Here is a 23,792-nt window from a genome sequence, read left to right on the forward strand (position 1 = left end):
TACTGATGTGACAGAATATGTAAGAAATATCGTTAGGTTTGGGAGAATTGCAGAATACTATGGTATGATAAATGTTAGGAACTTCCATTTTCTTTGTATGTATTTCAATAAAGTCTAAATAGTTGTAATCATAAATTACATTTTTAAACAAAATCAATTTTGCATTGAACCCCAACACTCAATTTTTTGTGTGCTATAAAATTCAATGGCTTAGTAATTCTATTAATTGAGATATAGTTCTGACCTCTGATCACAATGCAGTTCAATTATAAAATTATCCTTGTGCTAAATTCAACTACTGATTGTTGCTTGCTGAAATAAAAGATGTTTTAACTCTGCCCAGCCAGGCGTGGCTCAGTGGTTGAGTGTTGACCTATGAACCAGGAGGTAACGGTTCAATTCCCAGTCAGGGCATATGCCTGGGTTGCTGGCTGTATCCCCAGTGGGGGACCATGTAGGAGGCAACCAATCAATGATTCTCAACACTGATGTATCTCTCTTTCCTCCTCACTGAAATTAATAAAAAAAATTTTTTTTAAAAAGATGTTTTAACTCTATTTTGATCTGAAGTTTTAATTGATACAAACATTTTAATTAGCCTTACAGCTATATCATATACAAAACACACTCCAGAACAAAACTTTAAGACTATTTAATTCCTTTATTAATTTTCTATGAAGAACAGTTAAACCATTTCTAATATTCTACACACTCATTTTTACTTACTGTTCTTTTTGCTAATCAATTCTTTTCACTTAAACTTATTTTACAGATTTAAATTTAGTTCAAATGGTTAAGTTCCTCAGTCAATTTCTGGTCAAATTTTTGCCGCTTGCAGTTTTATTACATAAGACTCATAAGCTGGGATAAAATAGTTTGTTATTCTATTTCTATTTCTTAGCTGGTCCATAAAAGAACAGATATGGCCTTAGCCAGTTTGGCTCAGTGGACAGAGCGTTGGCCTGAGGACTGAAGTGTCCCGGTTCAATTCCAGACGAGGGCATATGCCCAGGTTGCGGGCTCCATCCCCAGTAGGGGGCGTGCAGAAGGCAGCTGATCAATGATTCTCTCTCATCATTGATGTTTCTATCTCTCTCCCTCTCTCTTCCTCTCTGAAATCAATAAAAATATATTTTTTTAAAAAGAACAGATCTGCAATATTACAGTATGCTTTAAAAATCAAGACGGTGCCCAGCTGTTGTGGCTCAGTGGTTGAGTGTCGACCTATGAACCAGGAGGTCACGCATAGTTGATTCCCAGGTTGCAGGCTCAATCCCTAGTAGGGGGAATACAGGAGGCAGCCAATCAATGATTCTCTTTGATCACTAATGTTTCTATCTCTATATCTGAAATCAATAAAAAATAAAATTCAAGGTCCTCAAAGGTCAAATGGTCCTTCTGTGAGAAACATTGATAGGTTGCCTCCAGTATGCACCTCTGACAAGGGATGGAATCCTAATCTATGTATGTGTCCTGACCAGGACAGGAATTGAACCAGCAACTTTTTGGTGTAGCGTACAGGACAGCGCTCTAACCAACTGAGCCACCTGGCCAGAGCCACACATGCTTGTTTTCCTATCTTATTTTTGTTATTGTTAATCTTCAACCTAGGATATTTTCCCACTGATTTCTAGATGGTAGAAGGGAGGCAGAAAGAGAAAAGAGAGGAAAAGGGAGAGGGAGAAGGGGAGAAAGGGATAAGGGGGAGAGAAAGAAAAACATCGATGTGAGAGAAACACATTGGTTGCCTCCTGACTCCTGAACATGCCCCAACCAAGGCCAGAGATCGAACCCAGGTATGTGCCCTTGACTGGAACTTGAACCCACTACCCTCTGGTGTGCAGGCTGAAGCTCTGACCTTTGAACACACCAGTGAGGGCAGGGCCACACATTTTTAAAAAGTTTTTAAGTTACTTCCCCTCCCTACATAAACCAATCAAGAATCCCATAAATTTAAAAGGTGAAAAAAATGCCAAAAACCTAAAAGCAATTGATAAAGTGTAAATTTATTAATATAAGCATTAATATTACATAGAAAAAACTGCCTCTCTTCACTTTTTTATTTTTATTGAGTAGCATTAGTTCTATTTTGGGATGTAAGATATAACTTTCAATCACTCTGTTATTACCTAGTGAATTATTTGTGTCTTGTCTTACCACAGGAACATAAACAGCATGCCAAAACAGTTAGATCCTACATGGATAAAAATAAAATCTTGATAAAGTTCAACATTTTATACCTTTAGTCCTTGTCTGGCATTTACTTGATATTATTCAAGTATATATTTGAGAATAAATCAATCAATATCCCTATCTCTTTCACTTAAAAAACCCCCACACCATATTGATATTGATTTCAGAGAGGAAGGGAGAGGGAAAGATGGAAACATCAATGATGAGAGAGACTCAATGATCGGCTGCCTCCTCCACACTCCCCACTGGGGAATGGAGCCCACACCCGGGCATGTGCTCTTGGAATTCAACCATGACGTCCTGGTTCACAGATTGACACTCAATCACTGAACCACATCATGGGCTGGGCCTTCTCTTTCAATACCTACTTTAGTATATAAACAGTTCATCAACAAAATAGACTAACATGCAAAAGATATCAACAGTGCCCAAAACATTAAAACAATAGGTCCAAACAATGAAAGAAACAAAGATACATAAAGAAGTCTCTATATAAATTTTTTTTACTTTGAAAAACTCAATCCCTTATATCAGAATATTCTGGTGCTCAATTTTTGGTTTTAAGCAAAGAAATTACCTGATGCCTCCACTTCATTCTGACTGCATGATAAGTCATCAAGACATAGGTCAATAAGAAGGATCTGTCCAACATTAGTTGCCACAGCTGCCACCCCAAAAAGCCATCGCAAACTTGGGTGCAAATGCTGAGTGCTTGCACTGGCTCCTCCATGATTAATTATAGGTTCAATAGCTATTACCTAGAAAAGAGAATATATGACTTGCTTTTCTTATACAAGGTGAGAAAATGCAATTAAAACATAATAAATTTTGAGGTTAAGGCACGTTATTAGGTATAACAGACATTTTCAAACATAAAACCATAAATCCGCATCTGATACTTGTGAATCTGAATAACATAATTAAATCTTTCAATATAATAGTAATTATACCATTATTTCAATATATAAAAAATCATGCAGTTGAAATAACTGATGTTTATTGAGAATTTAATATAAGCCAGACATTGTGCTAATTGGTTCATTTAATGTTCATGATAATCCTTTGACATTGGATATAATTATACCTGGGTATAATTATACCTGTTTAAAGATGCTTGGAAAGGTTAGTTGAATTATCCTAGTCACACATTCATTAAACAGAAAATTCAAATCTAGATTTTTCTCACTTTAAAGCTGTTAACCAGCTACTCTATGATTATATAGCTTCTTTTCTTAAAGAGTAAAAATAAATCATTCCAGAAAATTTTACTGTTTACTCTTAAAAAAAAAAAAAAAAGTCCTATTTAAGCCTTTACACAGTAAGATGTGTAATGGTCTTTAAAAGGGTTATGCCTGGCTAGTAGAGCATCAACCTATGAACCGAGGTCACGGTTAGGTTCCTGGTCAGGGCACATGCCCAGGTTACAGGCATGATCCCCAGTGGGGGATCAAGAGCCAGGTGATCAATGAGTCATCATTGATGTTTCTTTCCCTCTCCCTTCTTCTCTGAAATCAATAAAAATATTTTTTTAAAAAATAAAAGGGCTATATTATAATGGACTTCACACAAAGTTTTAGCAGTGACTGAATCACTGGCATTTAACAAGGACTGAAATTACTTAAAGAAAATCATACTGTAGCTACATTATAGAATGATACCACCCTTCATTCATGAGTTAAATCTTAAATATCTGTACCTAATAGTCCATATTTTATTTTCTACTTAGCTTTCCTTCTGTTTCCTATTAATTCAAATATTAATTAGGCATGATATATGACATAGTGTTAAGTATTTGGTGATTTCTACTATAATACTAAAATTACTAGAAAAAAAGAGAGAAAATTTGTTAATGATATAATGCATTAATATAAAATCAAAGTTAAGTCTATAATTTTTTACCAGAGATAAAAGCCTGGCTCTATCTATATTTAATTAGCACACAAAACATTCCGTAGTGTTTCTAATTTTAAAAGCTGTAATTTCATGGACTATCTTCCTTTTCAACATCGGGAAACGTATTTTCTTCCATTTCCTCAGCAAGGGGTAAGGAATCTGTCACAGCTTATTTTCCTCATATAAATGCTATATAAGTAATCAGCAATGCTACCTTATTTAATTTTAAACTTTTGGGTGTTTTTTTATATATTGATTTTAGAGAGAGGGAGGAAGGGAAAGAGACAGAGAGAAAGAGACGGAGAAACATTGATTTGTTGTTCCATTTCTTTATGCATTTGTGCCCTCAACTGGAATTGAACCCTCAACCTTGGTGTTTCAGGACAATGTTCTAATCAACAGAGCTACACAGCCTGGGCTTAATTTTAAAATAAGGCAGTGAAAAGCAAAGAAACGTTAAGAGGGGTTACTGTGCCCTACCTCCCCCCGCCCCCCCAAAACAGCTATTTGATTGACCTTTGGAAGTTATCGATCACTACTCTCCCAATCTTTTCCTTCTCCTATAGTCTCTCTTCCGTGTGATAGCAGCCATCCACCCAACTGAGTATCAGGAACTTAGGTAAGTTCCTTCTCAATTACTCGTATCCAAATAATCAACAAGTCCTGTCCATGTTCCTTCCTGAGTATATACTAAAGCTGCCCCACCCTCTGTTTCTCCTGTCATTTCCGTGCTTCAGTTCATCATCCATTATTTACCTGAACTATCCCAGTCCAAAGAGCTTTTTACACTGGAGTTCTGCTTTAACCTTTTGCACTTGGATGTAGAGTGTGACTCGACACGGTTAGCATCGGTAGCAGCTCTTTTTATACTCTTTGAATGCATCAATAATTTGAAATATAAAAAAATTCAAATAAATAAGTTTGTATGAAAAGAAACTCGTTTTTTATTCTACTGCCGCGCTTTGTAAAATCTGGGGTATTTAAAAAATTAAATCCAGAGTAGAATAAAGGAATCGAGAAAAAAGCAAGCGAGTGCAAAGGGTTAAACTTAAAATAACTCCACCATAGACTTTAGGAGGAAGCCCTAATTGCAAACAAGGTCATTCACATCTCCATCTTCACCATTCCTAGCTCCCACTTCCTACTCCCCTCTCCCCGCAGCTATCCTATCTAATAAAAGAGTAATATGCAAATTGACCATCACTCCAACACACAAGATGGCTGCCCCCATGTGGACACAAGATGGCCAGCAGGGGAGGGCAGTTGGGAGGGACCAGGTCTGCAATGGAGGGCAGTTGTGGGTGATCAGGCCAGCAGGGGAGGGCAGTTGGGGGGGACCCAGGCCTGCAGGGAAGAGCAGTTAGGGGCAAACAGGCTGGCAGGGGAGCAGTTAGGCATCAATCAGGCTGGCAGGAGAGTGGTTAGGGGGTGATCAGGCTGGCAGAAAGAAGCGATTAGGGGCAATCAGGAAGGCAGGCAGGCAAGTGATTGGGAGCCAGCAGTCCTGGATTGTGAGAGGGATGTCTGATTGCCCATTTAGGCCCGATCGGTAGGATCGGGCCTAAATGGGCAGTTGGACATCCCTCAAAAGGTCCCAGATTGGAGAGGGTGCAGACTGGGCTGAGGGACACACAACCCCGTGCACGAATTTCGTGCACCGGGCCTCTAGTCTATATAAATAAAAGGCTAATATGTGAAGTGACCCCTCGGGAGTTCAACCAGGAGTTCAATCGCTCGCTATGATGTACGCTGATCACCGGGGGTGGCGCGGAACGAAGGAAGGCCCTGGCTGGCAGCCGGAAGGCCCCAATCAACCCTGATTGCCAGCCAGGCCTAGGGACCCTATCCGTGCACGAATTTCATGCACCGGGCCTCTAGTTCTAAATAAGCCTTTTTTCCAAATGTTCCATATACTGTGACTTTTTACATTCTGGTCCCTTTGCCTGAAATATCCAACCTTTTTGAGTAGAAATTAATTATTCAGGTGTTCTCCATGCTCTAAATGGTTGAATTTATGAAAATACTTATTATATTTATGCTGTAATCTTATCATCAGCCTTCTATTAGACTACAAGATTTTAGATAACATGAACCAAGTTCAATTAATCTATTTGTCCTCAAAATCTAGCAAATAGCTTGATTTATAGTAAGCACTCAATGAATTTCTGCCTTAGAATTATCACCACTGGCAAGTACATATATAACACTATCAATTACTGCAGACCCTGCACACATTGGCCTACAAGGTCAGTTTCTTCAACTATTTTGTCATTAAGTTCCCTTTTAACTTTAAAAACTCTATTCTATGACTATATACATTATATATACATACACACATTTTTATGTATATCTCAGTAAATACTTTTTTCACACCAGGTATAGGAAGAATTCTATTCTTCCATAACTTTATATTTGTGGATGTGTGTGTGCATTTGTTAAGTGTATACAGGTTCTCATCATGTATGAAACTTGAACAAACCAAATTCAAAGTACTTCTATAATTACTACTGGGTAAAATGTCTGGCATATGGAGGGCATATAGATACTACAGTTAAGAAATGGTGATTAGAAATGAGTCCACTATTTAAATACATTCCTCAAATCTTAAATAATAACAAAGACATGTTTTCCATATTGCTCAAAGACTATGTAGTTGACTCTTGAACAACACAGGTTTGAACTACACAGATCCACTTACACGTGGATTTCTTTTCATAGTATATACAGTACTATAAATGTATTTTCTCTTCCTTATGATTTTCTTTTTTTTCCTCTAGCTTACACTATTGTAAGAACACAGTATATAGAACATAATATACAAAGTATGTGTTAATTGTATCAGTAAGGCTTCTAGTCAACAGTAGGCTATTAAGTTTTGGGGAGTTAAAAGTTATGCACAGATTTTCCCCTGTGCCGAGGGGGGCAGGGATCAGTGCCCCTAACCCCTGCATTGTTCAAGGGTCAATTGTAGCCTCAACCAAAACAGGGGGAAAAAGCCAAAGTAGTAAATATTTTTATAAATACTTTGAACTTTTAAATGAAAAATAGCACATTTCCATAAAAGTGAACCAATTGGAAGTACACTGAGTAAACGCACCGTTGTCACTGTCATCAGCAGGGGCTCAGTTCTGAAACAAGATGTCCACACGTCTTACACAGTACCTACCCTTCCAGGAAGAACGACTGCTTTAACCACTCGTGATATGCCCAGGTCGTAGAGACAGAGGACACTCCCTTCTGCATCTTCCAGTCCAATCAACAATCCACTTCTCTTCTGCCAAGAGAACTCTTTCACAGCGAGGATTATAGGTGACTCGTCATTCAGTCCACTGAATCTATACGCAGACAACCGCTCTCCTGTTATGGAGTGCACTACCTCAAGCTGTGGGCCACAAGTCAAGTAAGCAAGTCCATTTTTCCCTAGAAGAAAAAAACAAAAATGTTGCTTATTTTAATACTGTATGTGCACAACAAAACTGAAAAATTTTACAATCTCTCTCTCTCTATATATATAAAAGCCTAATATGCAAATTACCCCATGGGAGTTCGACTAGGAGACTGATAGCTCGCCATGATGTGCGCTGACCACCAGGGGGTGGTGCGGAACAAAGGAAGGCCCTGATTGGCCCTGATCGCCAGCCAGGCCTAGGAACCTTACTCATGCACGAATTCCGTGCACTGGGCCTCTAGTACAATAATAATAAAGTAACCAGTAAAGGCACCATGCTATGTGATTAAATGCATTATTTCATTGACTCCTTATTGAACCTCAATACAGAGAAAAGGCAACTAAACGTTCATAGTTAAATAACTTGCCCAAAGACATACAGCTAAATACCAGAGCAGAAGTAGATCCCAATTAAGTCCAAAGCCCATATTTTAACTACATTATACCTTAAGAGTTAAACTAGGTGTTCTAGAATACAACATGTGACTCTATCCCAGAAGAATTCAAAATCTAACTGAGAAGACAAGACCTAAATAGCATAACAAAAGGAAGCAACTATCAGAAGCCCTTCTTGTCCCCTTACTAGTCATGTATAAATTTTACTCTTCATGCAATTTAAAGTAACGAGAGGGTATTAAGCAGGACAGTGACAATCTGATTTATGTTTTTAAATGTTACTCCACCCCAGCTGGCATGGCACAGTGGTTGAGCATTGAAATGAACCAGGAGGTCAAGGTTCAATTCCCAGTCAGGACACATGCTGGATCAAGCCCATAACCCAGGCATGTGTCCTGACGGGAACTGAACCTTGTGCAGGAGGCAGCCGATCAACGATTCTCTCTCATCATTGATGTTTCTCTCTCTCTCCTCCTCCCCCTTCCTCTCTGAAATCAATAAAAATATATTTGAAAGTAAATAACATTTTAAAAAATGTTACTCTAGCTGTTAAGCAGAGAATGGACAATAAGGAGGAAGTATAAAGAAGTGGGGAAATGATACCTATGCTTGGTTGGTGATCAATAGGGAAAAGTTGATTGACTGAAGATTCATTTTAGAGGCAGAACTAAAAGGACCTGCTTGCTGATGAATAAGATATGGGAGGTAAGTAATACAGAAGATTAAAAAACAGACCCTGAATTTTCCTTTGAGCTGCTACATTGACGGTGGTAACTTCTATTACTAAATTTTATTTTTATAAAACTTATTTTAAAAAATATATTTTATTGATTTTTTACAGAGAGGAAGGGAGAGGGATAGAGAGTTAGAAACATCGATCAGCTGCCTCCTGCACACCCCCTACTGGGGATGTGCCTGCAACCAAGGTACATGCCCTTGACCAGAATCAAACCTGGGACCCTTGAGTCCACAGGCCGACGCTCTATCCACTGAGCCAAACCGGTTAGGGCAGTGGTCGGCAAACTCATTAGTCAACAAAGCCAAATATCAACAGTACAATGATTGAAATTTCTTTTGAGAGCCAAATTTTTTACACTTAAACTTCTTCTAACGCCACTTCTTCAAAACAGACTCGCCCAGGCTGTGGTATTTTGTGGAAGAGCCACACTCAAGGGGCCAAAGAGCCACATGTGGCTCGCAAGCCACAGTTTGCCGACCACGGGAGGGCATTACTAAATTTTTGATGTCTCTCAAGCATCTAAGTAGATAGACAGTTGGATATACAGATTATAGCTGAGGGGAGGCTAAATAGTTTACGGAAGTAGTATGGCACAGTGGGGACATAGAAGGCATGGGTTCAAAGTTCCTATTTGCCACCTGCTATCTAAGTAACTTAGATCAGGTTACTTCCCCTATTTGATTCTCAGCTACACAGAGCAGTGATTACTCAGAAAAATCTAACATTTACCTCAACAAAAAGTTGTTACAGTAAATACTGTTCAAGAGAATAGCACTGTACATAGCTAAATGACCATACAAATGTCTCGCTCCTTTCTCCTAGGAAGGAGGGCTGTGATATTCACTTTCAGAAAAGCCTTCTGCAGCCCTGGCCAGTGTGGCTCAGCTGGTTGAGCGTTGTCCCATGCACTGAAAGTCACCGGTTCCATTCCCGGTCAGGGCACACACTCAGGTTGTGGGCTTGATTCCCAGCAGGAGGCAGCCAATAGATGTTTCTCTCTCTCCCTTCCCGTCTCTAAAATCAATAAAAACATCTTTTTAAAAAAGTATTCTGCAGTGTCTTTCACTAAGCTGAAATTCATCATATAATGGCTTCTTTGGTGTGGTTTTCTGTATTATATAATCCAAACCATATATATTGAGATCTTGTTCAGATTAATGGAATTACAAAACTAATATTTTGTCTCACAAAGGGCCCTAAAATCCAGAATTACTTTATTCATAAGACTGTTTAGGTTCTAATCCAAGCTCACCAAAAAAACTTACTAATTATAAAGAAAAACCAGCTGTGTATTATTTCTACTTTCCAAATGTAGATACTCAATACTAAAAGATATTAAATATACGGTATTTTTAATGAAGAAAAATAAGCTCCACTCCCTCCCGAGAGTCACTGAAAATGTGTTCCAGAGTACGTAGATACAGGTAGATACGTATACAGGTAGTCATAGTTGTTACATATTTACTTAAGACCACTCTAACCAGGATATGCTTTTTTTTCTCATCCACATTAAAGAAATTGCAATAGATACTTATTACTTATCTTACAAATCCATCAAATTTGTAAATTTTCAGCAACATTACTTTACCTGCAGCAAACTTTCCACGAAGTACAGATTCTAATGTGATTTCATCTTCTCCCAGGGCTTCAATAGTCACTTCTGGGAACTGCAGAAGACGGCTCGTCACTTGTGCTGTTAAGTCTTGCATACTTTCACTGTAAATGTTTAAAAAGGATAGTTTCATGATATTTTCTATCATCATATACTTGTTTATCTCTAACCAGGAGAAAAAGAAAAACCATCAAAAATAAAAACCCTAAAACCAAAGTATGATTATAAAATACATATTAATGTGCTTCTGGATCTGAGGTATTCTCTCCTAAGAAAATATTTCCCAACAGACTTAGCAGAATATGTAAAGATTCATTAAGCCATATGTCCCAAGGACATATATGAGTCCCTAGATTCTTTGAAAACTGGTTCAAAGATGCAATTAATCTTATTGCCTGACTCTCAAAGAATACTTCACACACAAAAAAAAATAGTAATATACATTTTAGAAAAATTACCGCTACGGTAAAAGGGGGAAAAGTCCAAGAAAAAAAATGTCCAAATCCACAGTAACTTAAGAAACGGAGTTTGGCACAACTTTAGGTAGAAAAAATTCTAAAATTATCTTTCATTTCCATATATATAGAAGACTAGATTCCCTGAATGACCCTTCCATTGTAAACAATCAAAAATAATAGTTAAAATAAAAAAGTATCTTTTTGATGATTACTGTGCCGGCAAAGCCAAAAGGGAAGAGACAGTAGGCATTCTGTAAGGCAAGTAAGCTGGCTTGGGCTTTGAGGATGACCCGTCCTGGTGATCCTGACGTTGTTTTCAGCACTCTGAGATCCAGAGAGGAAGAAGATAAAGCTTTGGGCCAACAGAGCCAAACCAATAAGCTAAGAAGAGCCTCCCCACCCCACCACTCTACATTACACTCCACAGGACTATATCATCAGCATAAAGATTAGCGAGCGAAACATCCATTGTGCAGGACAAGGAGCAATAAAGTTGCCTGTTTTGACCTTGGCAACAAGTCTCTACTCAGAAAATTTCCCTTTACACAAATCAGGGGCCAGAATTTAGGCTATGTTGTAAGAATTTTTTATAAAGTATTCCCAGGTTGGTAACATTCCAAGCAACCTCCAGAAACCACCGAATTTTCTCTGGAATCTTCAGAGTTCTCAAAATTCCAACGAAAAGGGGCTCACAGTCAAAATAATAAAACAGAATAAGGATATCATGATCAACAGCTGGCAAAATAAGTCTGCAAAGACTTCAGATAGTGAAATAACCAGAAAACAAGTATGTTTAATATACTTAAAGAAACCAGAGATTTAGCTTGCTAATGAGGAAAAAACTTTAAAAATTAAAGAGCCCTGGCCAGGTGAAGCAGATGGAGCATCGTCCCGTCAGGGCACATACTTAGATTTTGGTTTGATCCCTCATTGGGGCCTCTGCAGGAGGAGTTAACCAATCAATGTTTCTTTCTCACTTCCCTCTCTCTCCTCCTTCCCCTCTCTCTAAAAATCAATGGAAAAATATCCTCAGGGGAGGATTAACAACAACAAAAAGTGGAAGCCTTTTTATTATCCAAAACAGATCCTAAAGTATAATTTAATATAAATTAATTAGGTTATAATTACTATAATATAGTAAATGGGAAATAGTGGCCATTAGCTTCAAGCACATCTCGTATTTATAGGAGGATCCTAGACTCAAGCCTTAATTGCTGAAAGCATTATATTTACACAAATTGATCACATTCCTCTCTCCTAAGCATCTCAGTACGGAGGAAAACTTTAGGAAGGGTCACCATAATTGATATTATCACGTTTCCTCTGATGGCCTTCTATAGCCTTGATAAAACCAGTGTAATGGCAGACTGAAGTTAGTTAATATATTTTCCTATTAAACTTAAAACCAGCCCTAGCCTGTTTGTCTCAGTGGATAGAGCATGGGCCTGCGGACTGAAGGGTCCCAGGTTTGATTCTGGTGAAGGGCATATACCTCGGTTGCAGGCTGGATCCCCAGCCCTGGTTGGGGTGCATGCTGGAGGCAACCAATCAATGTGTCTCTCTCACATTGATGTTTCTCTCTCTCTGTCTCTCGCCTCCTTTCCTCTCTAAAAATCAATGGAAAAATATCCTCGGGTGAGGATTAACAAATAAAATGAAATAAAAGAAAATAAACTTAAAACCAAAGTCATTTATCCAGAGCTAAAACCTTCAGAATTCCATGTGGTAGCTCTCCTCAAAATGTATTCAGTGGAGTGTTCATGGGCATTCAGCAAAAAAGTTTTATAATCAATGCAATTCAATCAGGGTCATCCCAACATAATTTTTAAGACTTTCACAAGGTGATTCCAAAGTTCATCTGAATGAATAATACACAATGATCAATTATTTGAAAATAAAATGTTTTCTTTCTGAGGCTGGATGAGTTGTCTGTTACTGTTATATTGTTTTTAATATAAAACAAAGATTATGATGTGGAAGTACTGGCTGAGTCACAGTATATTTTTAAATTGTAATTTCCATTCCAGATATACCCTCCCACTTTAAAAACCAGGACAGAATATATGAAAACAAGGAGTTCAGACAATGGACAAAAGGTAGCACAGGAGAGTGGGCCCCTAGGGAAGTCAAACCCACAAGATGACTCTAGGGCTGGTACAGAATGCCCAGGACACAGCACAGTGGGGAACCCAAAGAGAGCCCAAGGGTCTCGCTGAGCTGAGAATGCCAGGACGCCAAAGGCAGCGGGAATTCACAGGCAGAGTACTGCAGTGCCGCTGGCCATACAAAGAGCTCCATGATTCTGCAGTGGTTTCCCCTGAATCTTCATGTGATCAACGTAAGCATGTAAGGAAACTACCACAGGCCAAGGAGTGAATCATTGTAAAACTAAAGGAGAAACAACCCCTAGAGCTTACACAGGGCCAGAAATAGCTCCATAGTGGAAAAACCTCATAATACATGGGGCACGCAGTCAAGTACTCAGAAAGGCATTGATTTCTTCAGTAGTAGGGAGAAAAATTAGCCGTAGTCTAGAAAGGCTCAATAAAGCAAGCCTCAAAAGAATCAAAGTCTTTCCAACTAACTTATTTGGAACTAAGCTCAAGACTATATAAAGGAATGTAAAAATATTCAGTACTTAAGAAAGCAAAATTTACAATGTTTGCAATCCAATCTAAAATCATCAGACACCTGGCCTGGTAGCTTAGTTGATTAGAGCATCGTCCTGATATGCCAAGGTTTCGGGTCCCATTCTCAGTCAGGGCACATACAAGAATCAACCAATGAAGGCATGAATAAGTGGAGGAACTATAAATTGATGTTTCTCTCTTTCTCTCCCTCTCTCTCCCTCTCTCTAAAATCAACTAAACAACAAGAAAGTTATAAAAAATATCATCAGGCGCCCTAGCTGGCTTGGCTCAGTGGATAGAGAATCAGCCTGCTCATCATTGATGTTTCTATCTCTCTCCCTCCCTCTCCCTTTCTCTCTGAAATCAATAAAGATCTCTACATCTCTACATCTCTACATCTCTATCTATCTATCTATCTATCTATCTATCTATCTATCTATCTATCTATCTCGTCAGGCAAGCAAAGCTGCAGGAAAAGGACTCATAGTAAGCAGGGAAAAACAGCTAACAGAAACAGACCTAAAAACGACAGAAGTTAGAAAGAGTAGATGAGGAAATTAAATCAGCTATTCTAGCCTTTAGTCCAAGATGATAAGAGGAAGGATGAGCATGTTAAGGAGAGATTTGGAAGAGGTAAAACTAAATCAAATATCTAGAGATGACAAATACATTGAATGGTATTAATAGATTAGACATAGGAAGTAGTAGTAAATGTAAACACCCACAGTAAATAACTGTCTAAAATGAAACAGAGAAAGAAGGCTGGGGCCAGGAGGGAAAGGACAGAGCTATGGCACAACCTTGAGTGCCCTAATATCTGTAATAGGGATCTCCAAAAGGAGAGGACAGAAATATTTGAAAAACAAATGGCCAAATTTTCCCCTAATTTGATGACAACTATAATCCCACAAATCCAAAAAGGTCCGTAAACCTCATAAGCACAAGAAACATGAAAAAACCCCACCAAAATACAAAGAGAACATCTTAAAAGTAGCACCTCACACAAAGAAACAAAGATAACAATGACAGGAGACTTACTGAAAACAATGTAAGCAATATGACAGTGAAACAACATTACGTTCCAAAAGAAAAAGCTTTTAAGACATGCCAGCACTGGCAACCTCTAAAAGGTAACTTACAAAGTTTCCACTCCTCCTCAAGACCTAGGGAGGCACAGCCAGAACACTGTGCTGGCTGTCACATGTAAATACTGTTTGTTTTCTTGACAAAGCACATGGGATCATGTCACTCCTTCTCAGACCCTTCAATGGCTCCCTACTGCCTATTACAGTTAACACTCCAGCCACAGGCCATCAAGGCTCTCCACAGCCTGGAAGTCCCAGACTATTTTGCAGCATTGTCTCCTCAAACCACCTAACTTCCTTCATGAGTTTGCCACTGCCTAGCACTTTCCTTCTTTTATTTCTGCTGTCTCTCCTTTCACCTCCATCTATCAAAGCCCATCATTCACAGACTAGATTCCCCAATGAGGTCTGGGTAGATCCACCCCTTTCACCTTTGTGTTAGAAATGCTAAATATAATTTTTAAAAATTCATTACTTGTGTTTGCCTGTCTTCTCCACTATACTGATTTTCTAAAAGGCAAAAATCAGCTCTAGCTGATTTGGCTCAGTGAATAGAGCATCGGCCTGTGAACTGAAGGATCCCAGGTTCAATTCTAGTCAAGGGCATGTGCCCGGGGTTGCAGGCTCGATCCCCAGTAGGGGGCGTGCAGGAGGTGGCCAATCCATGATTCTCTCTCATCATTGATGTTTCTCTCTCTCTCTCCCTTCCTCTCTGAAATCAATAAAAATATTTTTTTAAAGGCAAAAATCATATCTTATTCCTGTGAATCCCAGAGGGTCACAATGACTTGCAACTAATAGGTCCTACATATGTAGTAAATTAGAATAGCAAGATACTAGCAGGGACAGGAATAAACATGTTAAAACAATAAATTCCAATTTATTTAAAACACACAAACTCAATATTCTTAAAACCCAGCAAGAAACAACCAATTTAAAAATGGCCAAAGACCTTAAACAGACACCTCAGTGAAGAAGACATATAGACAGCAAATAAGCACATGAAAAGATGCTGCACATCATGTCATGAGGGAAACACAAATTAAAACATTGAGAAGTCACAGATGCTACTGTCCAGATCCAGCTCGGCGAGCAGCCTCAGGCCTTTGGCAATGGCCAGCCTTTAGCATATGTAGAAATAGAAGCACACCTGCAGGTTGAAGCTTAAAAGTAATGAAAGCCCTGAAATAAATTAAAGGTGCTGGCAGTGGACTTTGAAAATACTCACATGAAAACCATCATCTTAAGATGCTGAGTGTAAGATCTTCATGATAAAATTTCTGTAAGTGGGAAGTCAAAGCCTGGTCTCTGAGGCGGAAGGGGACCCTCAGAGGCGCTTCCCGTAGTAGCACTGCCCGCTGCCCTGGACCTGCCGGGGGTATTGCTCACCTATCTGCGTGTGAGACACAGAACTGAACTGCTTTGCCGCAAGCAAGTGAAACGATTCCACTCCTGTAGTTTGTGCTCTCCCGGTGGTGCCAGAAGGATCAGCATGGCCTCTGTTGCTAATTGCTAACTAATGTCTATAAAGTAACCCCCCGCCCCCAGAGGAGACTCATTCAGAGTTCTTTGAACTTTATCTTCAAAAGTAGCCAATTTATTCAAGTGGCAGTGAGTTTATCCCAGAAAATCTCGGGCAGTTAGTGAAATTAGGGTATAACTAAGAATATTCAGAACACCACAGCTTAGGTGATCTGGGTATTATTCCTGTACTGGTTAGATTTAGTGATTATAAATTGAAGGAAATTAACATGTATATGCGCTTTTGTATAAAACAGGTGCCCAGACTAGAAAACATATTTGAGTGGAATTCTTAAGTCAATGTAAAAAAACACTACATACCCGATTTCACCTATTATTTTGGCCAAAATACCGAAAACTGACAACAGCAAAGGCTGTGAAGATGTGGAGCCCCAGGAATTCTCATTCGTTGCTAGTGGGAATACAAAATGGTACCTCCACTTTGGAAGACAGTTTGGCAGTTTCTTAAAAAATTAAACATCTTACCACATAATCCAACAATCACACTCATTGGTACTTATCCAAAGGAAGTGAAAACATGTCTACACAATAACCTGAACACGGTATATAGAACAGCTTTACTCATAATTATTAAAACCTGGAAACCACCCACATGTCCTTCAGTAAGTGACTGGATAGAGTGGTGTAATCCATACAGTAACTGTTCAGTGCTTAAAACAAAAAGCTGTCAAGCCATGAAAAGACACGGAGGCTATTTAAATGCATATTTCTAAGTGAAAGAAGCCCATCTGAAAAGGCTACATACTGCATGGTTCCAACTATATGACATTATGAAAAAGGCAAAACTGTGCAAGCAGTAAAATGACCAGTAGTTGCCAGGGGTCAGCAGGAGGGAGGGAGGAACAGGCAGAACACAGGATTTCTAGGGCAGTGAAACCACTCTGATACTGTAAAGGTGGATACACGACATGACACATTTGTCCCAGCCCACAGAACGTGCACCACCAAGAGTACAACCCGAATGCAAACACAGCCTGCGGATGATAATGATGCACCAATGCAGGTTCACCAGTTGTTCTGAATCTGACTGGTGAGGGATGCTGATGGTGGGGAAGCTATGCATGAGTGGAAACCTCAAACTGCTCTAAAAAACTCAATATTGGGCCTGACTGGCATGACTCAGTGGTTGAGCATCAACCTATGAATCAGGAGGTCACGGTTCAATTCCAAGTCAGGGCCCCGGTTGCAGACTCCATCCCTAGTGGGGGGCATGCAGGAGGCAGCCAATTGATTCTCTCTCATAACTGATGTTTCTCTCTTTCCCTCTTCCTTCCTCTCTAAAATCAATAAAAATGAATAAATGAATAAAGAAATAAAGAAATAATCCAATATTGGGTCCAACTTATTTTTAAGTACACTACATTGTTTCAGTATTAAGCAAAACAAAATTTGCAAAAATTACTAGGAAAAATAGTAATACAGAATACCATGTCATCTCTGTGTGAACTACACACCATTAAAAGGAGCTGAATTCCACTGCAAAAAATAAAACTAGTTGTCCTAGTTGTTCAATACTGCAATATATACTGAGCAAACATGTCTATAAAGCATTTTGTACACATATTTTTCTTTTTGACTCAAAAAGACAATTATGACTTAAATGTAAACCCAAAAACTTTTCAGCATTTGATCTTTCAAACAACTCAAACGTTTATTATTAATCACCAACTACTTTTAATACATTGTATTGGAAAAGGAATGCAGGGGCAAAAAGATCACCTACTTCCTGACCTCAAGGAGTTTCAAAGAGTAGATACATACCCATTAAAATGCCAGACACACGTAAAGGCTACCATGGAGGTAGATATGCTGTGAGATCCCAGGGAGAAGGGGGATGAAGGGAAGTGAAAGAGGGCACAGAAAAGGTGGCATTTACACTACCAAGCATTTGAAATTTGAGAACTTGAAAAAGGCAGAGATGCACTCCGGGCTGAAAGACATGAGCAAAGGAACATCAAAGGCCCAGGATCGGGGACGATTCTGGAGTAGCTGAAGCCTAAGATCCGTGAACACGGAGGCTAAACCGAGCAGCCCTATTGCAGAGACCACTGATCTACCTCAAGGGCAGTTGGACTTCACTCCGAATGAGGAGCTCCCGAAAATATTCACGGTTAGGAGAGAAGGAAACAATCCTGAGTTCCTTTTAAGTCCTCACGTGATGGTGGCAAAATTGCTGTATAAAAAACCTTTAAAAAACAGTTTTTGAAAAACAATCAGGGCTGTTTTGCGAATGGGTGACACTTTGGTACTAGGTTACTGAAAAATGAGTGTTAGGAACTACAGTCCGGAAAGGATGGGCATTAAAAACTACAGCGCAACTCACTCGGAGCGTCTCTCAAGCACTGGCTGGAGCCGGGCTTGTCATCCCTGTTGAAAGCCTCCGAAATAAGCATAAACCCACCCGATCTCTTCCCTCCTCACACACCCAACCAATGGAAGTCCATCCAAGAAGGTTCTTAAAATCTCCGGGCTCCTGAGGATAATTTGTGAATAACACAGAGACACAGTGTAACCTCAAGGACCCAGGTTCTTCCAAATAGTTCTCCAAATGACTATTAAAGAAAAAAAAAAGAACGGCTACCTAGTATGAATAAATTTCGTTGGCTTTGAGAACAAATTAACTTGCTTTTCCCCCTAACCCCAACCCACTCATCCCCCCCCCCCCCACCCCCCCAAAAAAACACACAAAAAAAACCCCACAACAACACAAACAGTAACAGAAGTAACTGACTTTCCAGCGGGGAGGACCGAGGTTCGTGTAACCCTCCCCAAGGCGTGCGGTTCTCCCCTCCAGGTGGGACGCGCACCCAGCGGGCCCTGGAGAGGTGCGGGCACCTAGGTCCCCGTCCCCGGGCCGGTTCGCCGCGCCTTTTAAATCCGAGTCCCTCTCCCCGCCCGGCCTCACCGGAGCCGCGCCGAGCAGCCCGCGCAGCAGGCGTCCGGGCAGCAGCCGCTCACACCGCCCCGCGGCGGCCCCCGGCGGAGGCCCGCCATGCTCTCAGCCGCACGGGATCCCAGGGAGCATGGCGGGAGGAGGCGAACAGCCCGGAGACCGTGAGCCACGCCAACGCCGAGTACACCCCGAAGGGCTTCGCCGCCGCCATGTGCCGCCGCGCCGCGCCGCCACGCCTCGGTTATATAACCCGCCCCGGTGCGCGCCGCAACCGCCAACGTTCCCCCTCGGCCCGGCCCGCGAGCCGGGTCGCGGCCGCTCACTGGGAGGGTCAAGGCCAGGCCTAGGCCCGGCACGCGAGGCGGGAGAAGCCGGCGCCGCGAGGCGGGAGAAGCCGGGCGGCCGCACGGGCCCAGGCCGCGCAGACCCGCCCTCCGCCGCGGGGAGCCCACAGCCTCCCTCCCCGCCCCTCCCTCTACCTGAGGGCGGGTGGCCCCGCCGCCGCGGCCGCGGGTCCGGTGGGGCGCGAGGCGAGGCGCGAGCTCCTCCCGCGCGGTCCGTCACAGCATCTCCCGGGAGACACGGTCGCCACAGGCGGGAGGCGCACACCTCCGCCGCTCGCGCGGGCCTCTGACCGCCTCGGAGCGCACACCCACGCCGCCTGCCCCGGCGCGGGCCGCCGAGTGCTCAGCGACCGGAACGCCGACGCGGTTCGGGGTCCTCCCCCACGCGACTCTGCCTCCTCCGCTCCGACAGCGCCAGCCCCGCTTGGCGCATTACCCGGGGCCGGCGGACCGAGTCCCACACGCCCGGGAGGGGAGGGAAGGGGGAGGGCCGAGAGGGAGGGGAGAGGGGAAGGAGATCGCGGCGCGGGGGCCCGAGTTCTCGCGAGTGTTCCGGCCTCGCGCGCCGGCACCGCGGGAATTTTTAAACTCCGCGTGAAAGAAGGTGGGGTAAGACCAGGAAGGGAAGGGAAGCCGCCGGGTCGGGAAAGGCCGTCGTTTCCATGAAATAGGATCTCATCGCCTTCCATGCGCTGAGGGGAAGAAAGACTACGATTCCCACAATGCCTTGCGCGCTACATTGCTGGGGCGGATGGACTCGCGGGCCCGGCGCAGAGTCGGGAATGGTAGTCTTCATCCGAGGTCCCGCGGGGTGCCGTCTGTGGCGGGAGGGTCGCTGCATTATCGTCCGGCCACGCTTGCTGGCGGGCAAGAGATAATCTTTGCCCTCCTGGCAACCCCGTTTGCCCTCGGTGTTTTTTGTTCTCTCTGCTCCTACTTTTGGTGCTAAAAATGAGCACCAGACTAATGGAGGGACGCTTTTTCCTCTCTCCTGTATCTATATCATAACGTCCGAGTGCGCTTTCTTGGCCACAGGTGCTCACGAAGCCCAATCTTTTTCGTCAAAATTTTACCCTAAGCCCAGTTTGGCTCAGTGGATAGAGCGTTGGCCTGCGGACTGAAGGGTCACAGGTTCAATTCAGGTCAAGGGCACATGCCCGGGTGTGCGCTCGGTCCCCAGTAGGGGGCGTGCAGGAGGCAGCCGATCAATGATTCTCATCATTGATGTTTCTCTCCCTTTCTCAAATAAATAGAAATATATATTAAAAAAATTTTTTTTACCCTAAATCAGCGTTATCTTTTGGGTCACCCTTGAGTTTCATTATGGAGTTGTTGTTTTAATTATTATTTGTTGTTAGTATCTTTGAAACTAGTAGTTCCAGCACCAAACACATTTCAAAAAATAAGATGTGGAATCTGTCCTTAATAGTAAGTACCAAGTAAAAGGATTACAATGTGAGGATTCAAGCAGGCCGATGTTGTTCTTTTTAATCACAAAAGTTTATCCTTAGGGGTTAGAGGGAGATAGAAGAGGATAAAGGGGAGATGAATGGTGATGGAGGGAGATTTGACTTGGGGTGGTGAACACACAGTCAATACACCATGATGTATTATAGAATTGTACTCATGAAACCTAGATAATGTTATTAACCAATGTCACCCAATAAATTCAATAAAGAAAAAAATGTTTATCCAGCTCTAGCGGATTTGGCTCAGTAGATAGAGCATTGGCCTGCGGACTGAAGGGTCGAAGGTTCAGTTCAGGTCAAGGGCACATGCCCCGGTGTGGGCTCGATCCCCAGTAGGGGGCATGCAGGAGGCAGCCGATCAATGATTCTCTCTCATCATTGATGTTTCTATTTCTCCCTCTCCCTTCCTCTCTGAAATAAAAAAATAAAATAAGGCTGCCTTTTAGACATGTAATTTCTTTTCTTCTATATTTTTGTTTATTGGCAGCAATCTCTATACGTACCATATTTGTTTGCAAAAGGTACTGGACTAAGTTGTAGCAGAGAAGGAGGTGAAAGAGGTTTGGGGTGTTTGCCTTGATTCTAAGTGGACCTCTTCAACAGAGACCACCCCTCCGTCAGATGTGCCGATTGATGTCCTTGCCTTGCTCCCCAATCCGCACACTCTTTCTTTGGCACCATGGTGTGCTCCATCCATGAGCACTGTCCTTCTTGTTAGTCCAAAGACTCTCAACTCAAGTATGTTGCTAGTGAGCTGTGTGACATTAGAAAGATTAAGTGACCTCTCTGGGCTAAAGTTATCAGATCAGTAGTGCATAAGTAACTGGATTAGAGGATCTACTGATTCATTAGACAGGTTTTGTTAACTTTGCTCTTAAGGGCCTTGCCAGGTGTAAAATGCAAAAATCTGTCTCATCATATTTAATATCCAGGTTCATCGGCTTTCTAAATGATCTTCCAGGTTTTACTTATTTTTTGATCTTCCAGATTTTAATCATTCCTTTCAACATTACCAATGGATCGGTTTCTGGATGATTGTCTATAATCTGGATGAACCCTACCTTTCCTATTTAATTTCCCTACAGAGTTCCTGAAAACCGTTTCTTCATTCTCCTCCAAACATGTCTCTGCCTTTCGGTGTCTCCCAGCGTCCTCTCCCCGGATCTAACTCTTAAGATGCCTCAGGACCCAGCCCAAGCCTCTTCTCTCTCTCTCTCTCTCTCTCTCTCTCGCTCTCTCTCTCTCTCTCTCTCTCTCTCTCTCTCTCGTATCTTCCCTGCGACTTCAGCCCACATTCATCACTAAGAACTCACACTGATGCCCTAGCCGGCTTGCCTCAGTGGATAGAGCGTCAGCCTACGGACTGAAGGGACCCAGGTTCGATTCCAGCCAAGGGCACATGCCTGGGTTTCCGGCTTGATCCCCAGTGGGGGGCGTGCAGGAGGCAACCCATCAATGATTCTCTCTCATCATTGATGTTTCTATCTCTCTCTCCTCTCCCTTCCTCTCTGAAATCAATAAAGAAATATAAATATTTTTTAAAAAAGAACTCACACTGATAATATGCTGTTATTTTATGTCTGTTTCCCTTTTTGCCTCTGACTGCCTCCATCCACCCCCCACTCCCCATCTCGCAGCTACACTGAGAGCACAGACTGTATCTTACGCTTTTCAGAACGCTTTCCTCATAACCGCTGGTCTTTCACTTTAATTGCTATGTCAACTGCATTTCCACTTGGAAGCTCTCCTTCAACCCTCTTGCCCCTTTTCAGTCATTTTTAAGCACATGCCACAGGATTTTCGTTAACTTCCAGAGACGCTAATCACGTTCAGTGGAAAAGACATCTGAGCTTGACGTCAGACGAGTCTGGGGAAGAGCTGATTAAATGAAGTCGAACATCTCCTTTCTGTCCTGCTCCACTGCCGGGAGCGTGCGTGGCGTTTCCCAGTCACGTGATGGTGGTGTGAGCCCCCTCAGGCCTGGGCAGCGCCTTGCCTCGTGGCTGTTCCATACGATGACCTTTGGTAAACATGGCTCCAGGGCTTTCCTCTTCTGGAGGAAGACTGTGTCGTACAGAGAAGATGGTCTTCCGGAGCCACACAAACTTGGGTTTTCATCATGTTCTAGCAACGTGACTTTTATCAGATCACTTCCCTCTCTTTGCCTCTGGTCTCGCTGAGAACGAAAGGATGCTACTCCTTACTTCCCTTGCAGAGCTGGTGCACAGATTAAAGGCAGGTGCCCAGCTCAGGCCTTCATTCCCTGGCGACCTGTATGATGGTTAGGTTTTGGTAAAGGGCCCACAGAATGAAGACTAGTGTGGACTCTCAGGCTTCTATCGGATTGTTTATTCTAGAGGCAACATTGCATTTTTATTGATTTTTTTTTTACAGAGAGGAAGGGAGAGGGATAGAGAGTTAGAAACATCAACCATCTGCCTCTTGCACACCCCCCACTGGGGATGTGCCTGCAACCAAGGTACATGCCCTTGACCTGAATTGAACCTGGGACCCTTCAGTCCGAAGGCTGACGCTCTATCCACTGAGCCAAACTGGTCAGGGCGAAATTCTGCATTTTTCAAATTTTGAAGCATTAGTTACTCAAGACGCATGCTTGCATTAGAGCTTTGTTAAACTGGATTCCAGAGTAGTAATTACATGTTTCCTTTCTCGATTGGAGTTGCAAGGATATTGCTCTCTCACTTGCCCAACGCTCTCTGCCTCCAAGGAAACCAGGTAAGAAAAGCTGGCCCTCAGAGGTGGAGAGATAGAGATGGAAACGGTTAAATCCGATATTCCAGGGAAGGGAACAGGTCGCTCATAGTGACAATGTTTTGTGCCTCGTTTATTAGATGGGTTCTCAGCCTTATCTTTTCTTGAGAATATATTTTAATCCCATGGAGCCTGCATGACCTGTATTAACTGTGACGTTTGCATGGTGCTTTTAAGTTTTCAAAGCATTTCAAATGATTAGTCAAAACCATATCCTGCATGGTTAAAATTATAAACGGGATTATTGCCTGTTTCTGAACTTAACTTTTCCTTTGACCTCTGGAATGGATTTTAATAAACTTCAGGTAGATTCATCAG

General features: G+C 42.0%; 1 protein-coding gene across 1 annotated transcript in view; it reads right to left on the reverse strand.

Moving 5' to 3' along the window:
• The window catches only part of AHCTF1 (AT-hook containing transcription factor 1), a 76,020-nt gene extending 56,955 nt beyond the window's left edge, over nt 1-19,065 (reverse strand). The window contains exons 1-4 of the mRNA XM_054712977.1: nt 18,902-19,065; nt 10,258-10,385; nt 7,253-7,506; nt 2,771-2,951 (exon numbers count right to left, since the gene is read on the reverse strand). Of these exons, the coding sequence (XP_054568952.1) occupies nt 2,771-2,951; nt 7,253-7,506; nt 10,258-10,385; nt 18,902-18,990 (652 nt within the window). The 5' untranslated portion in view covers nt 18,991-19,065. The remainder of the gene's footprint in view (nt 1-2,770; nt 2,952-7,252; nt 7,507-10,257; nt 10,386-18,901) is intronic.
• Nucleotides 19,066-23,792: the final 4,727 nt, after the last annotated feature.

This window comes from Eptesicus fuscus, chromosome 24 (genome assembly GCF_027574615.1).
Source record: "Eptesicus fuscus isolate TK198812 chromosome 24, DD_ASM_mEF_20220401, whole genome shotgun sequence".
In the NCBI taxonomy this organism is placed as follows: domain Eukaryota; kingdom Metazoa; phylum Chordata; class Mammalia; order Chiroptera; family Vespertilionidae; genus Eptesicus; species Eptesicus fuscus.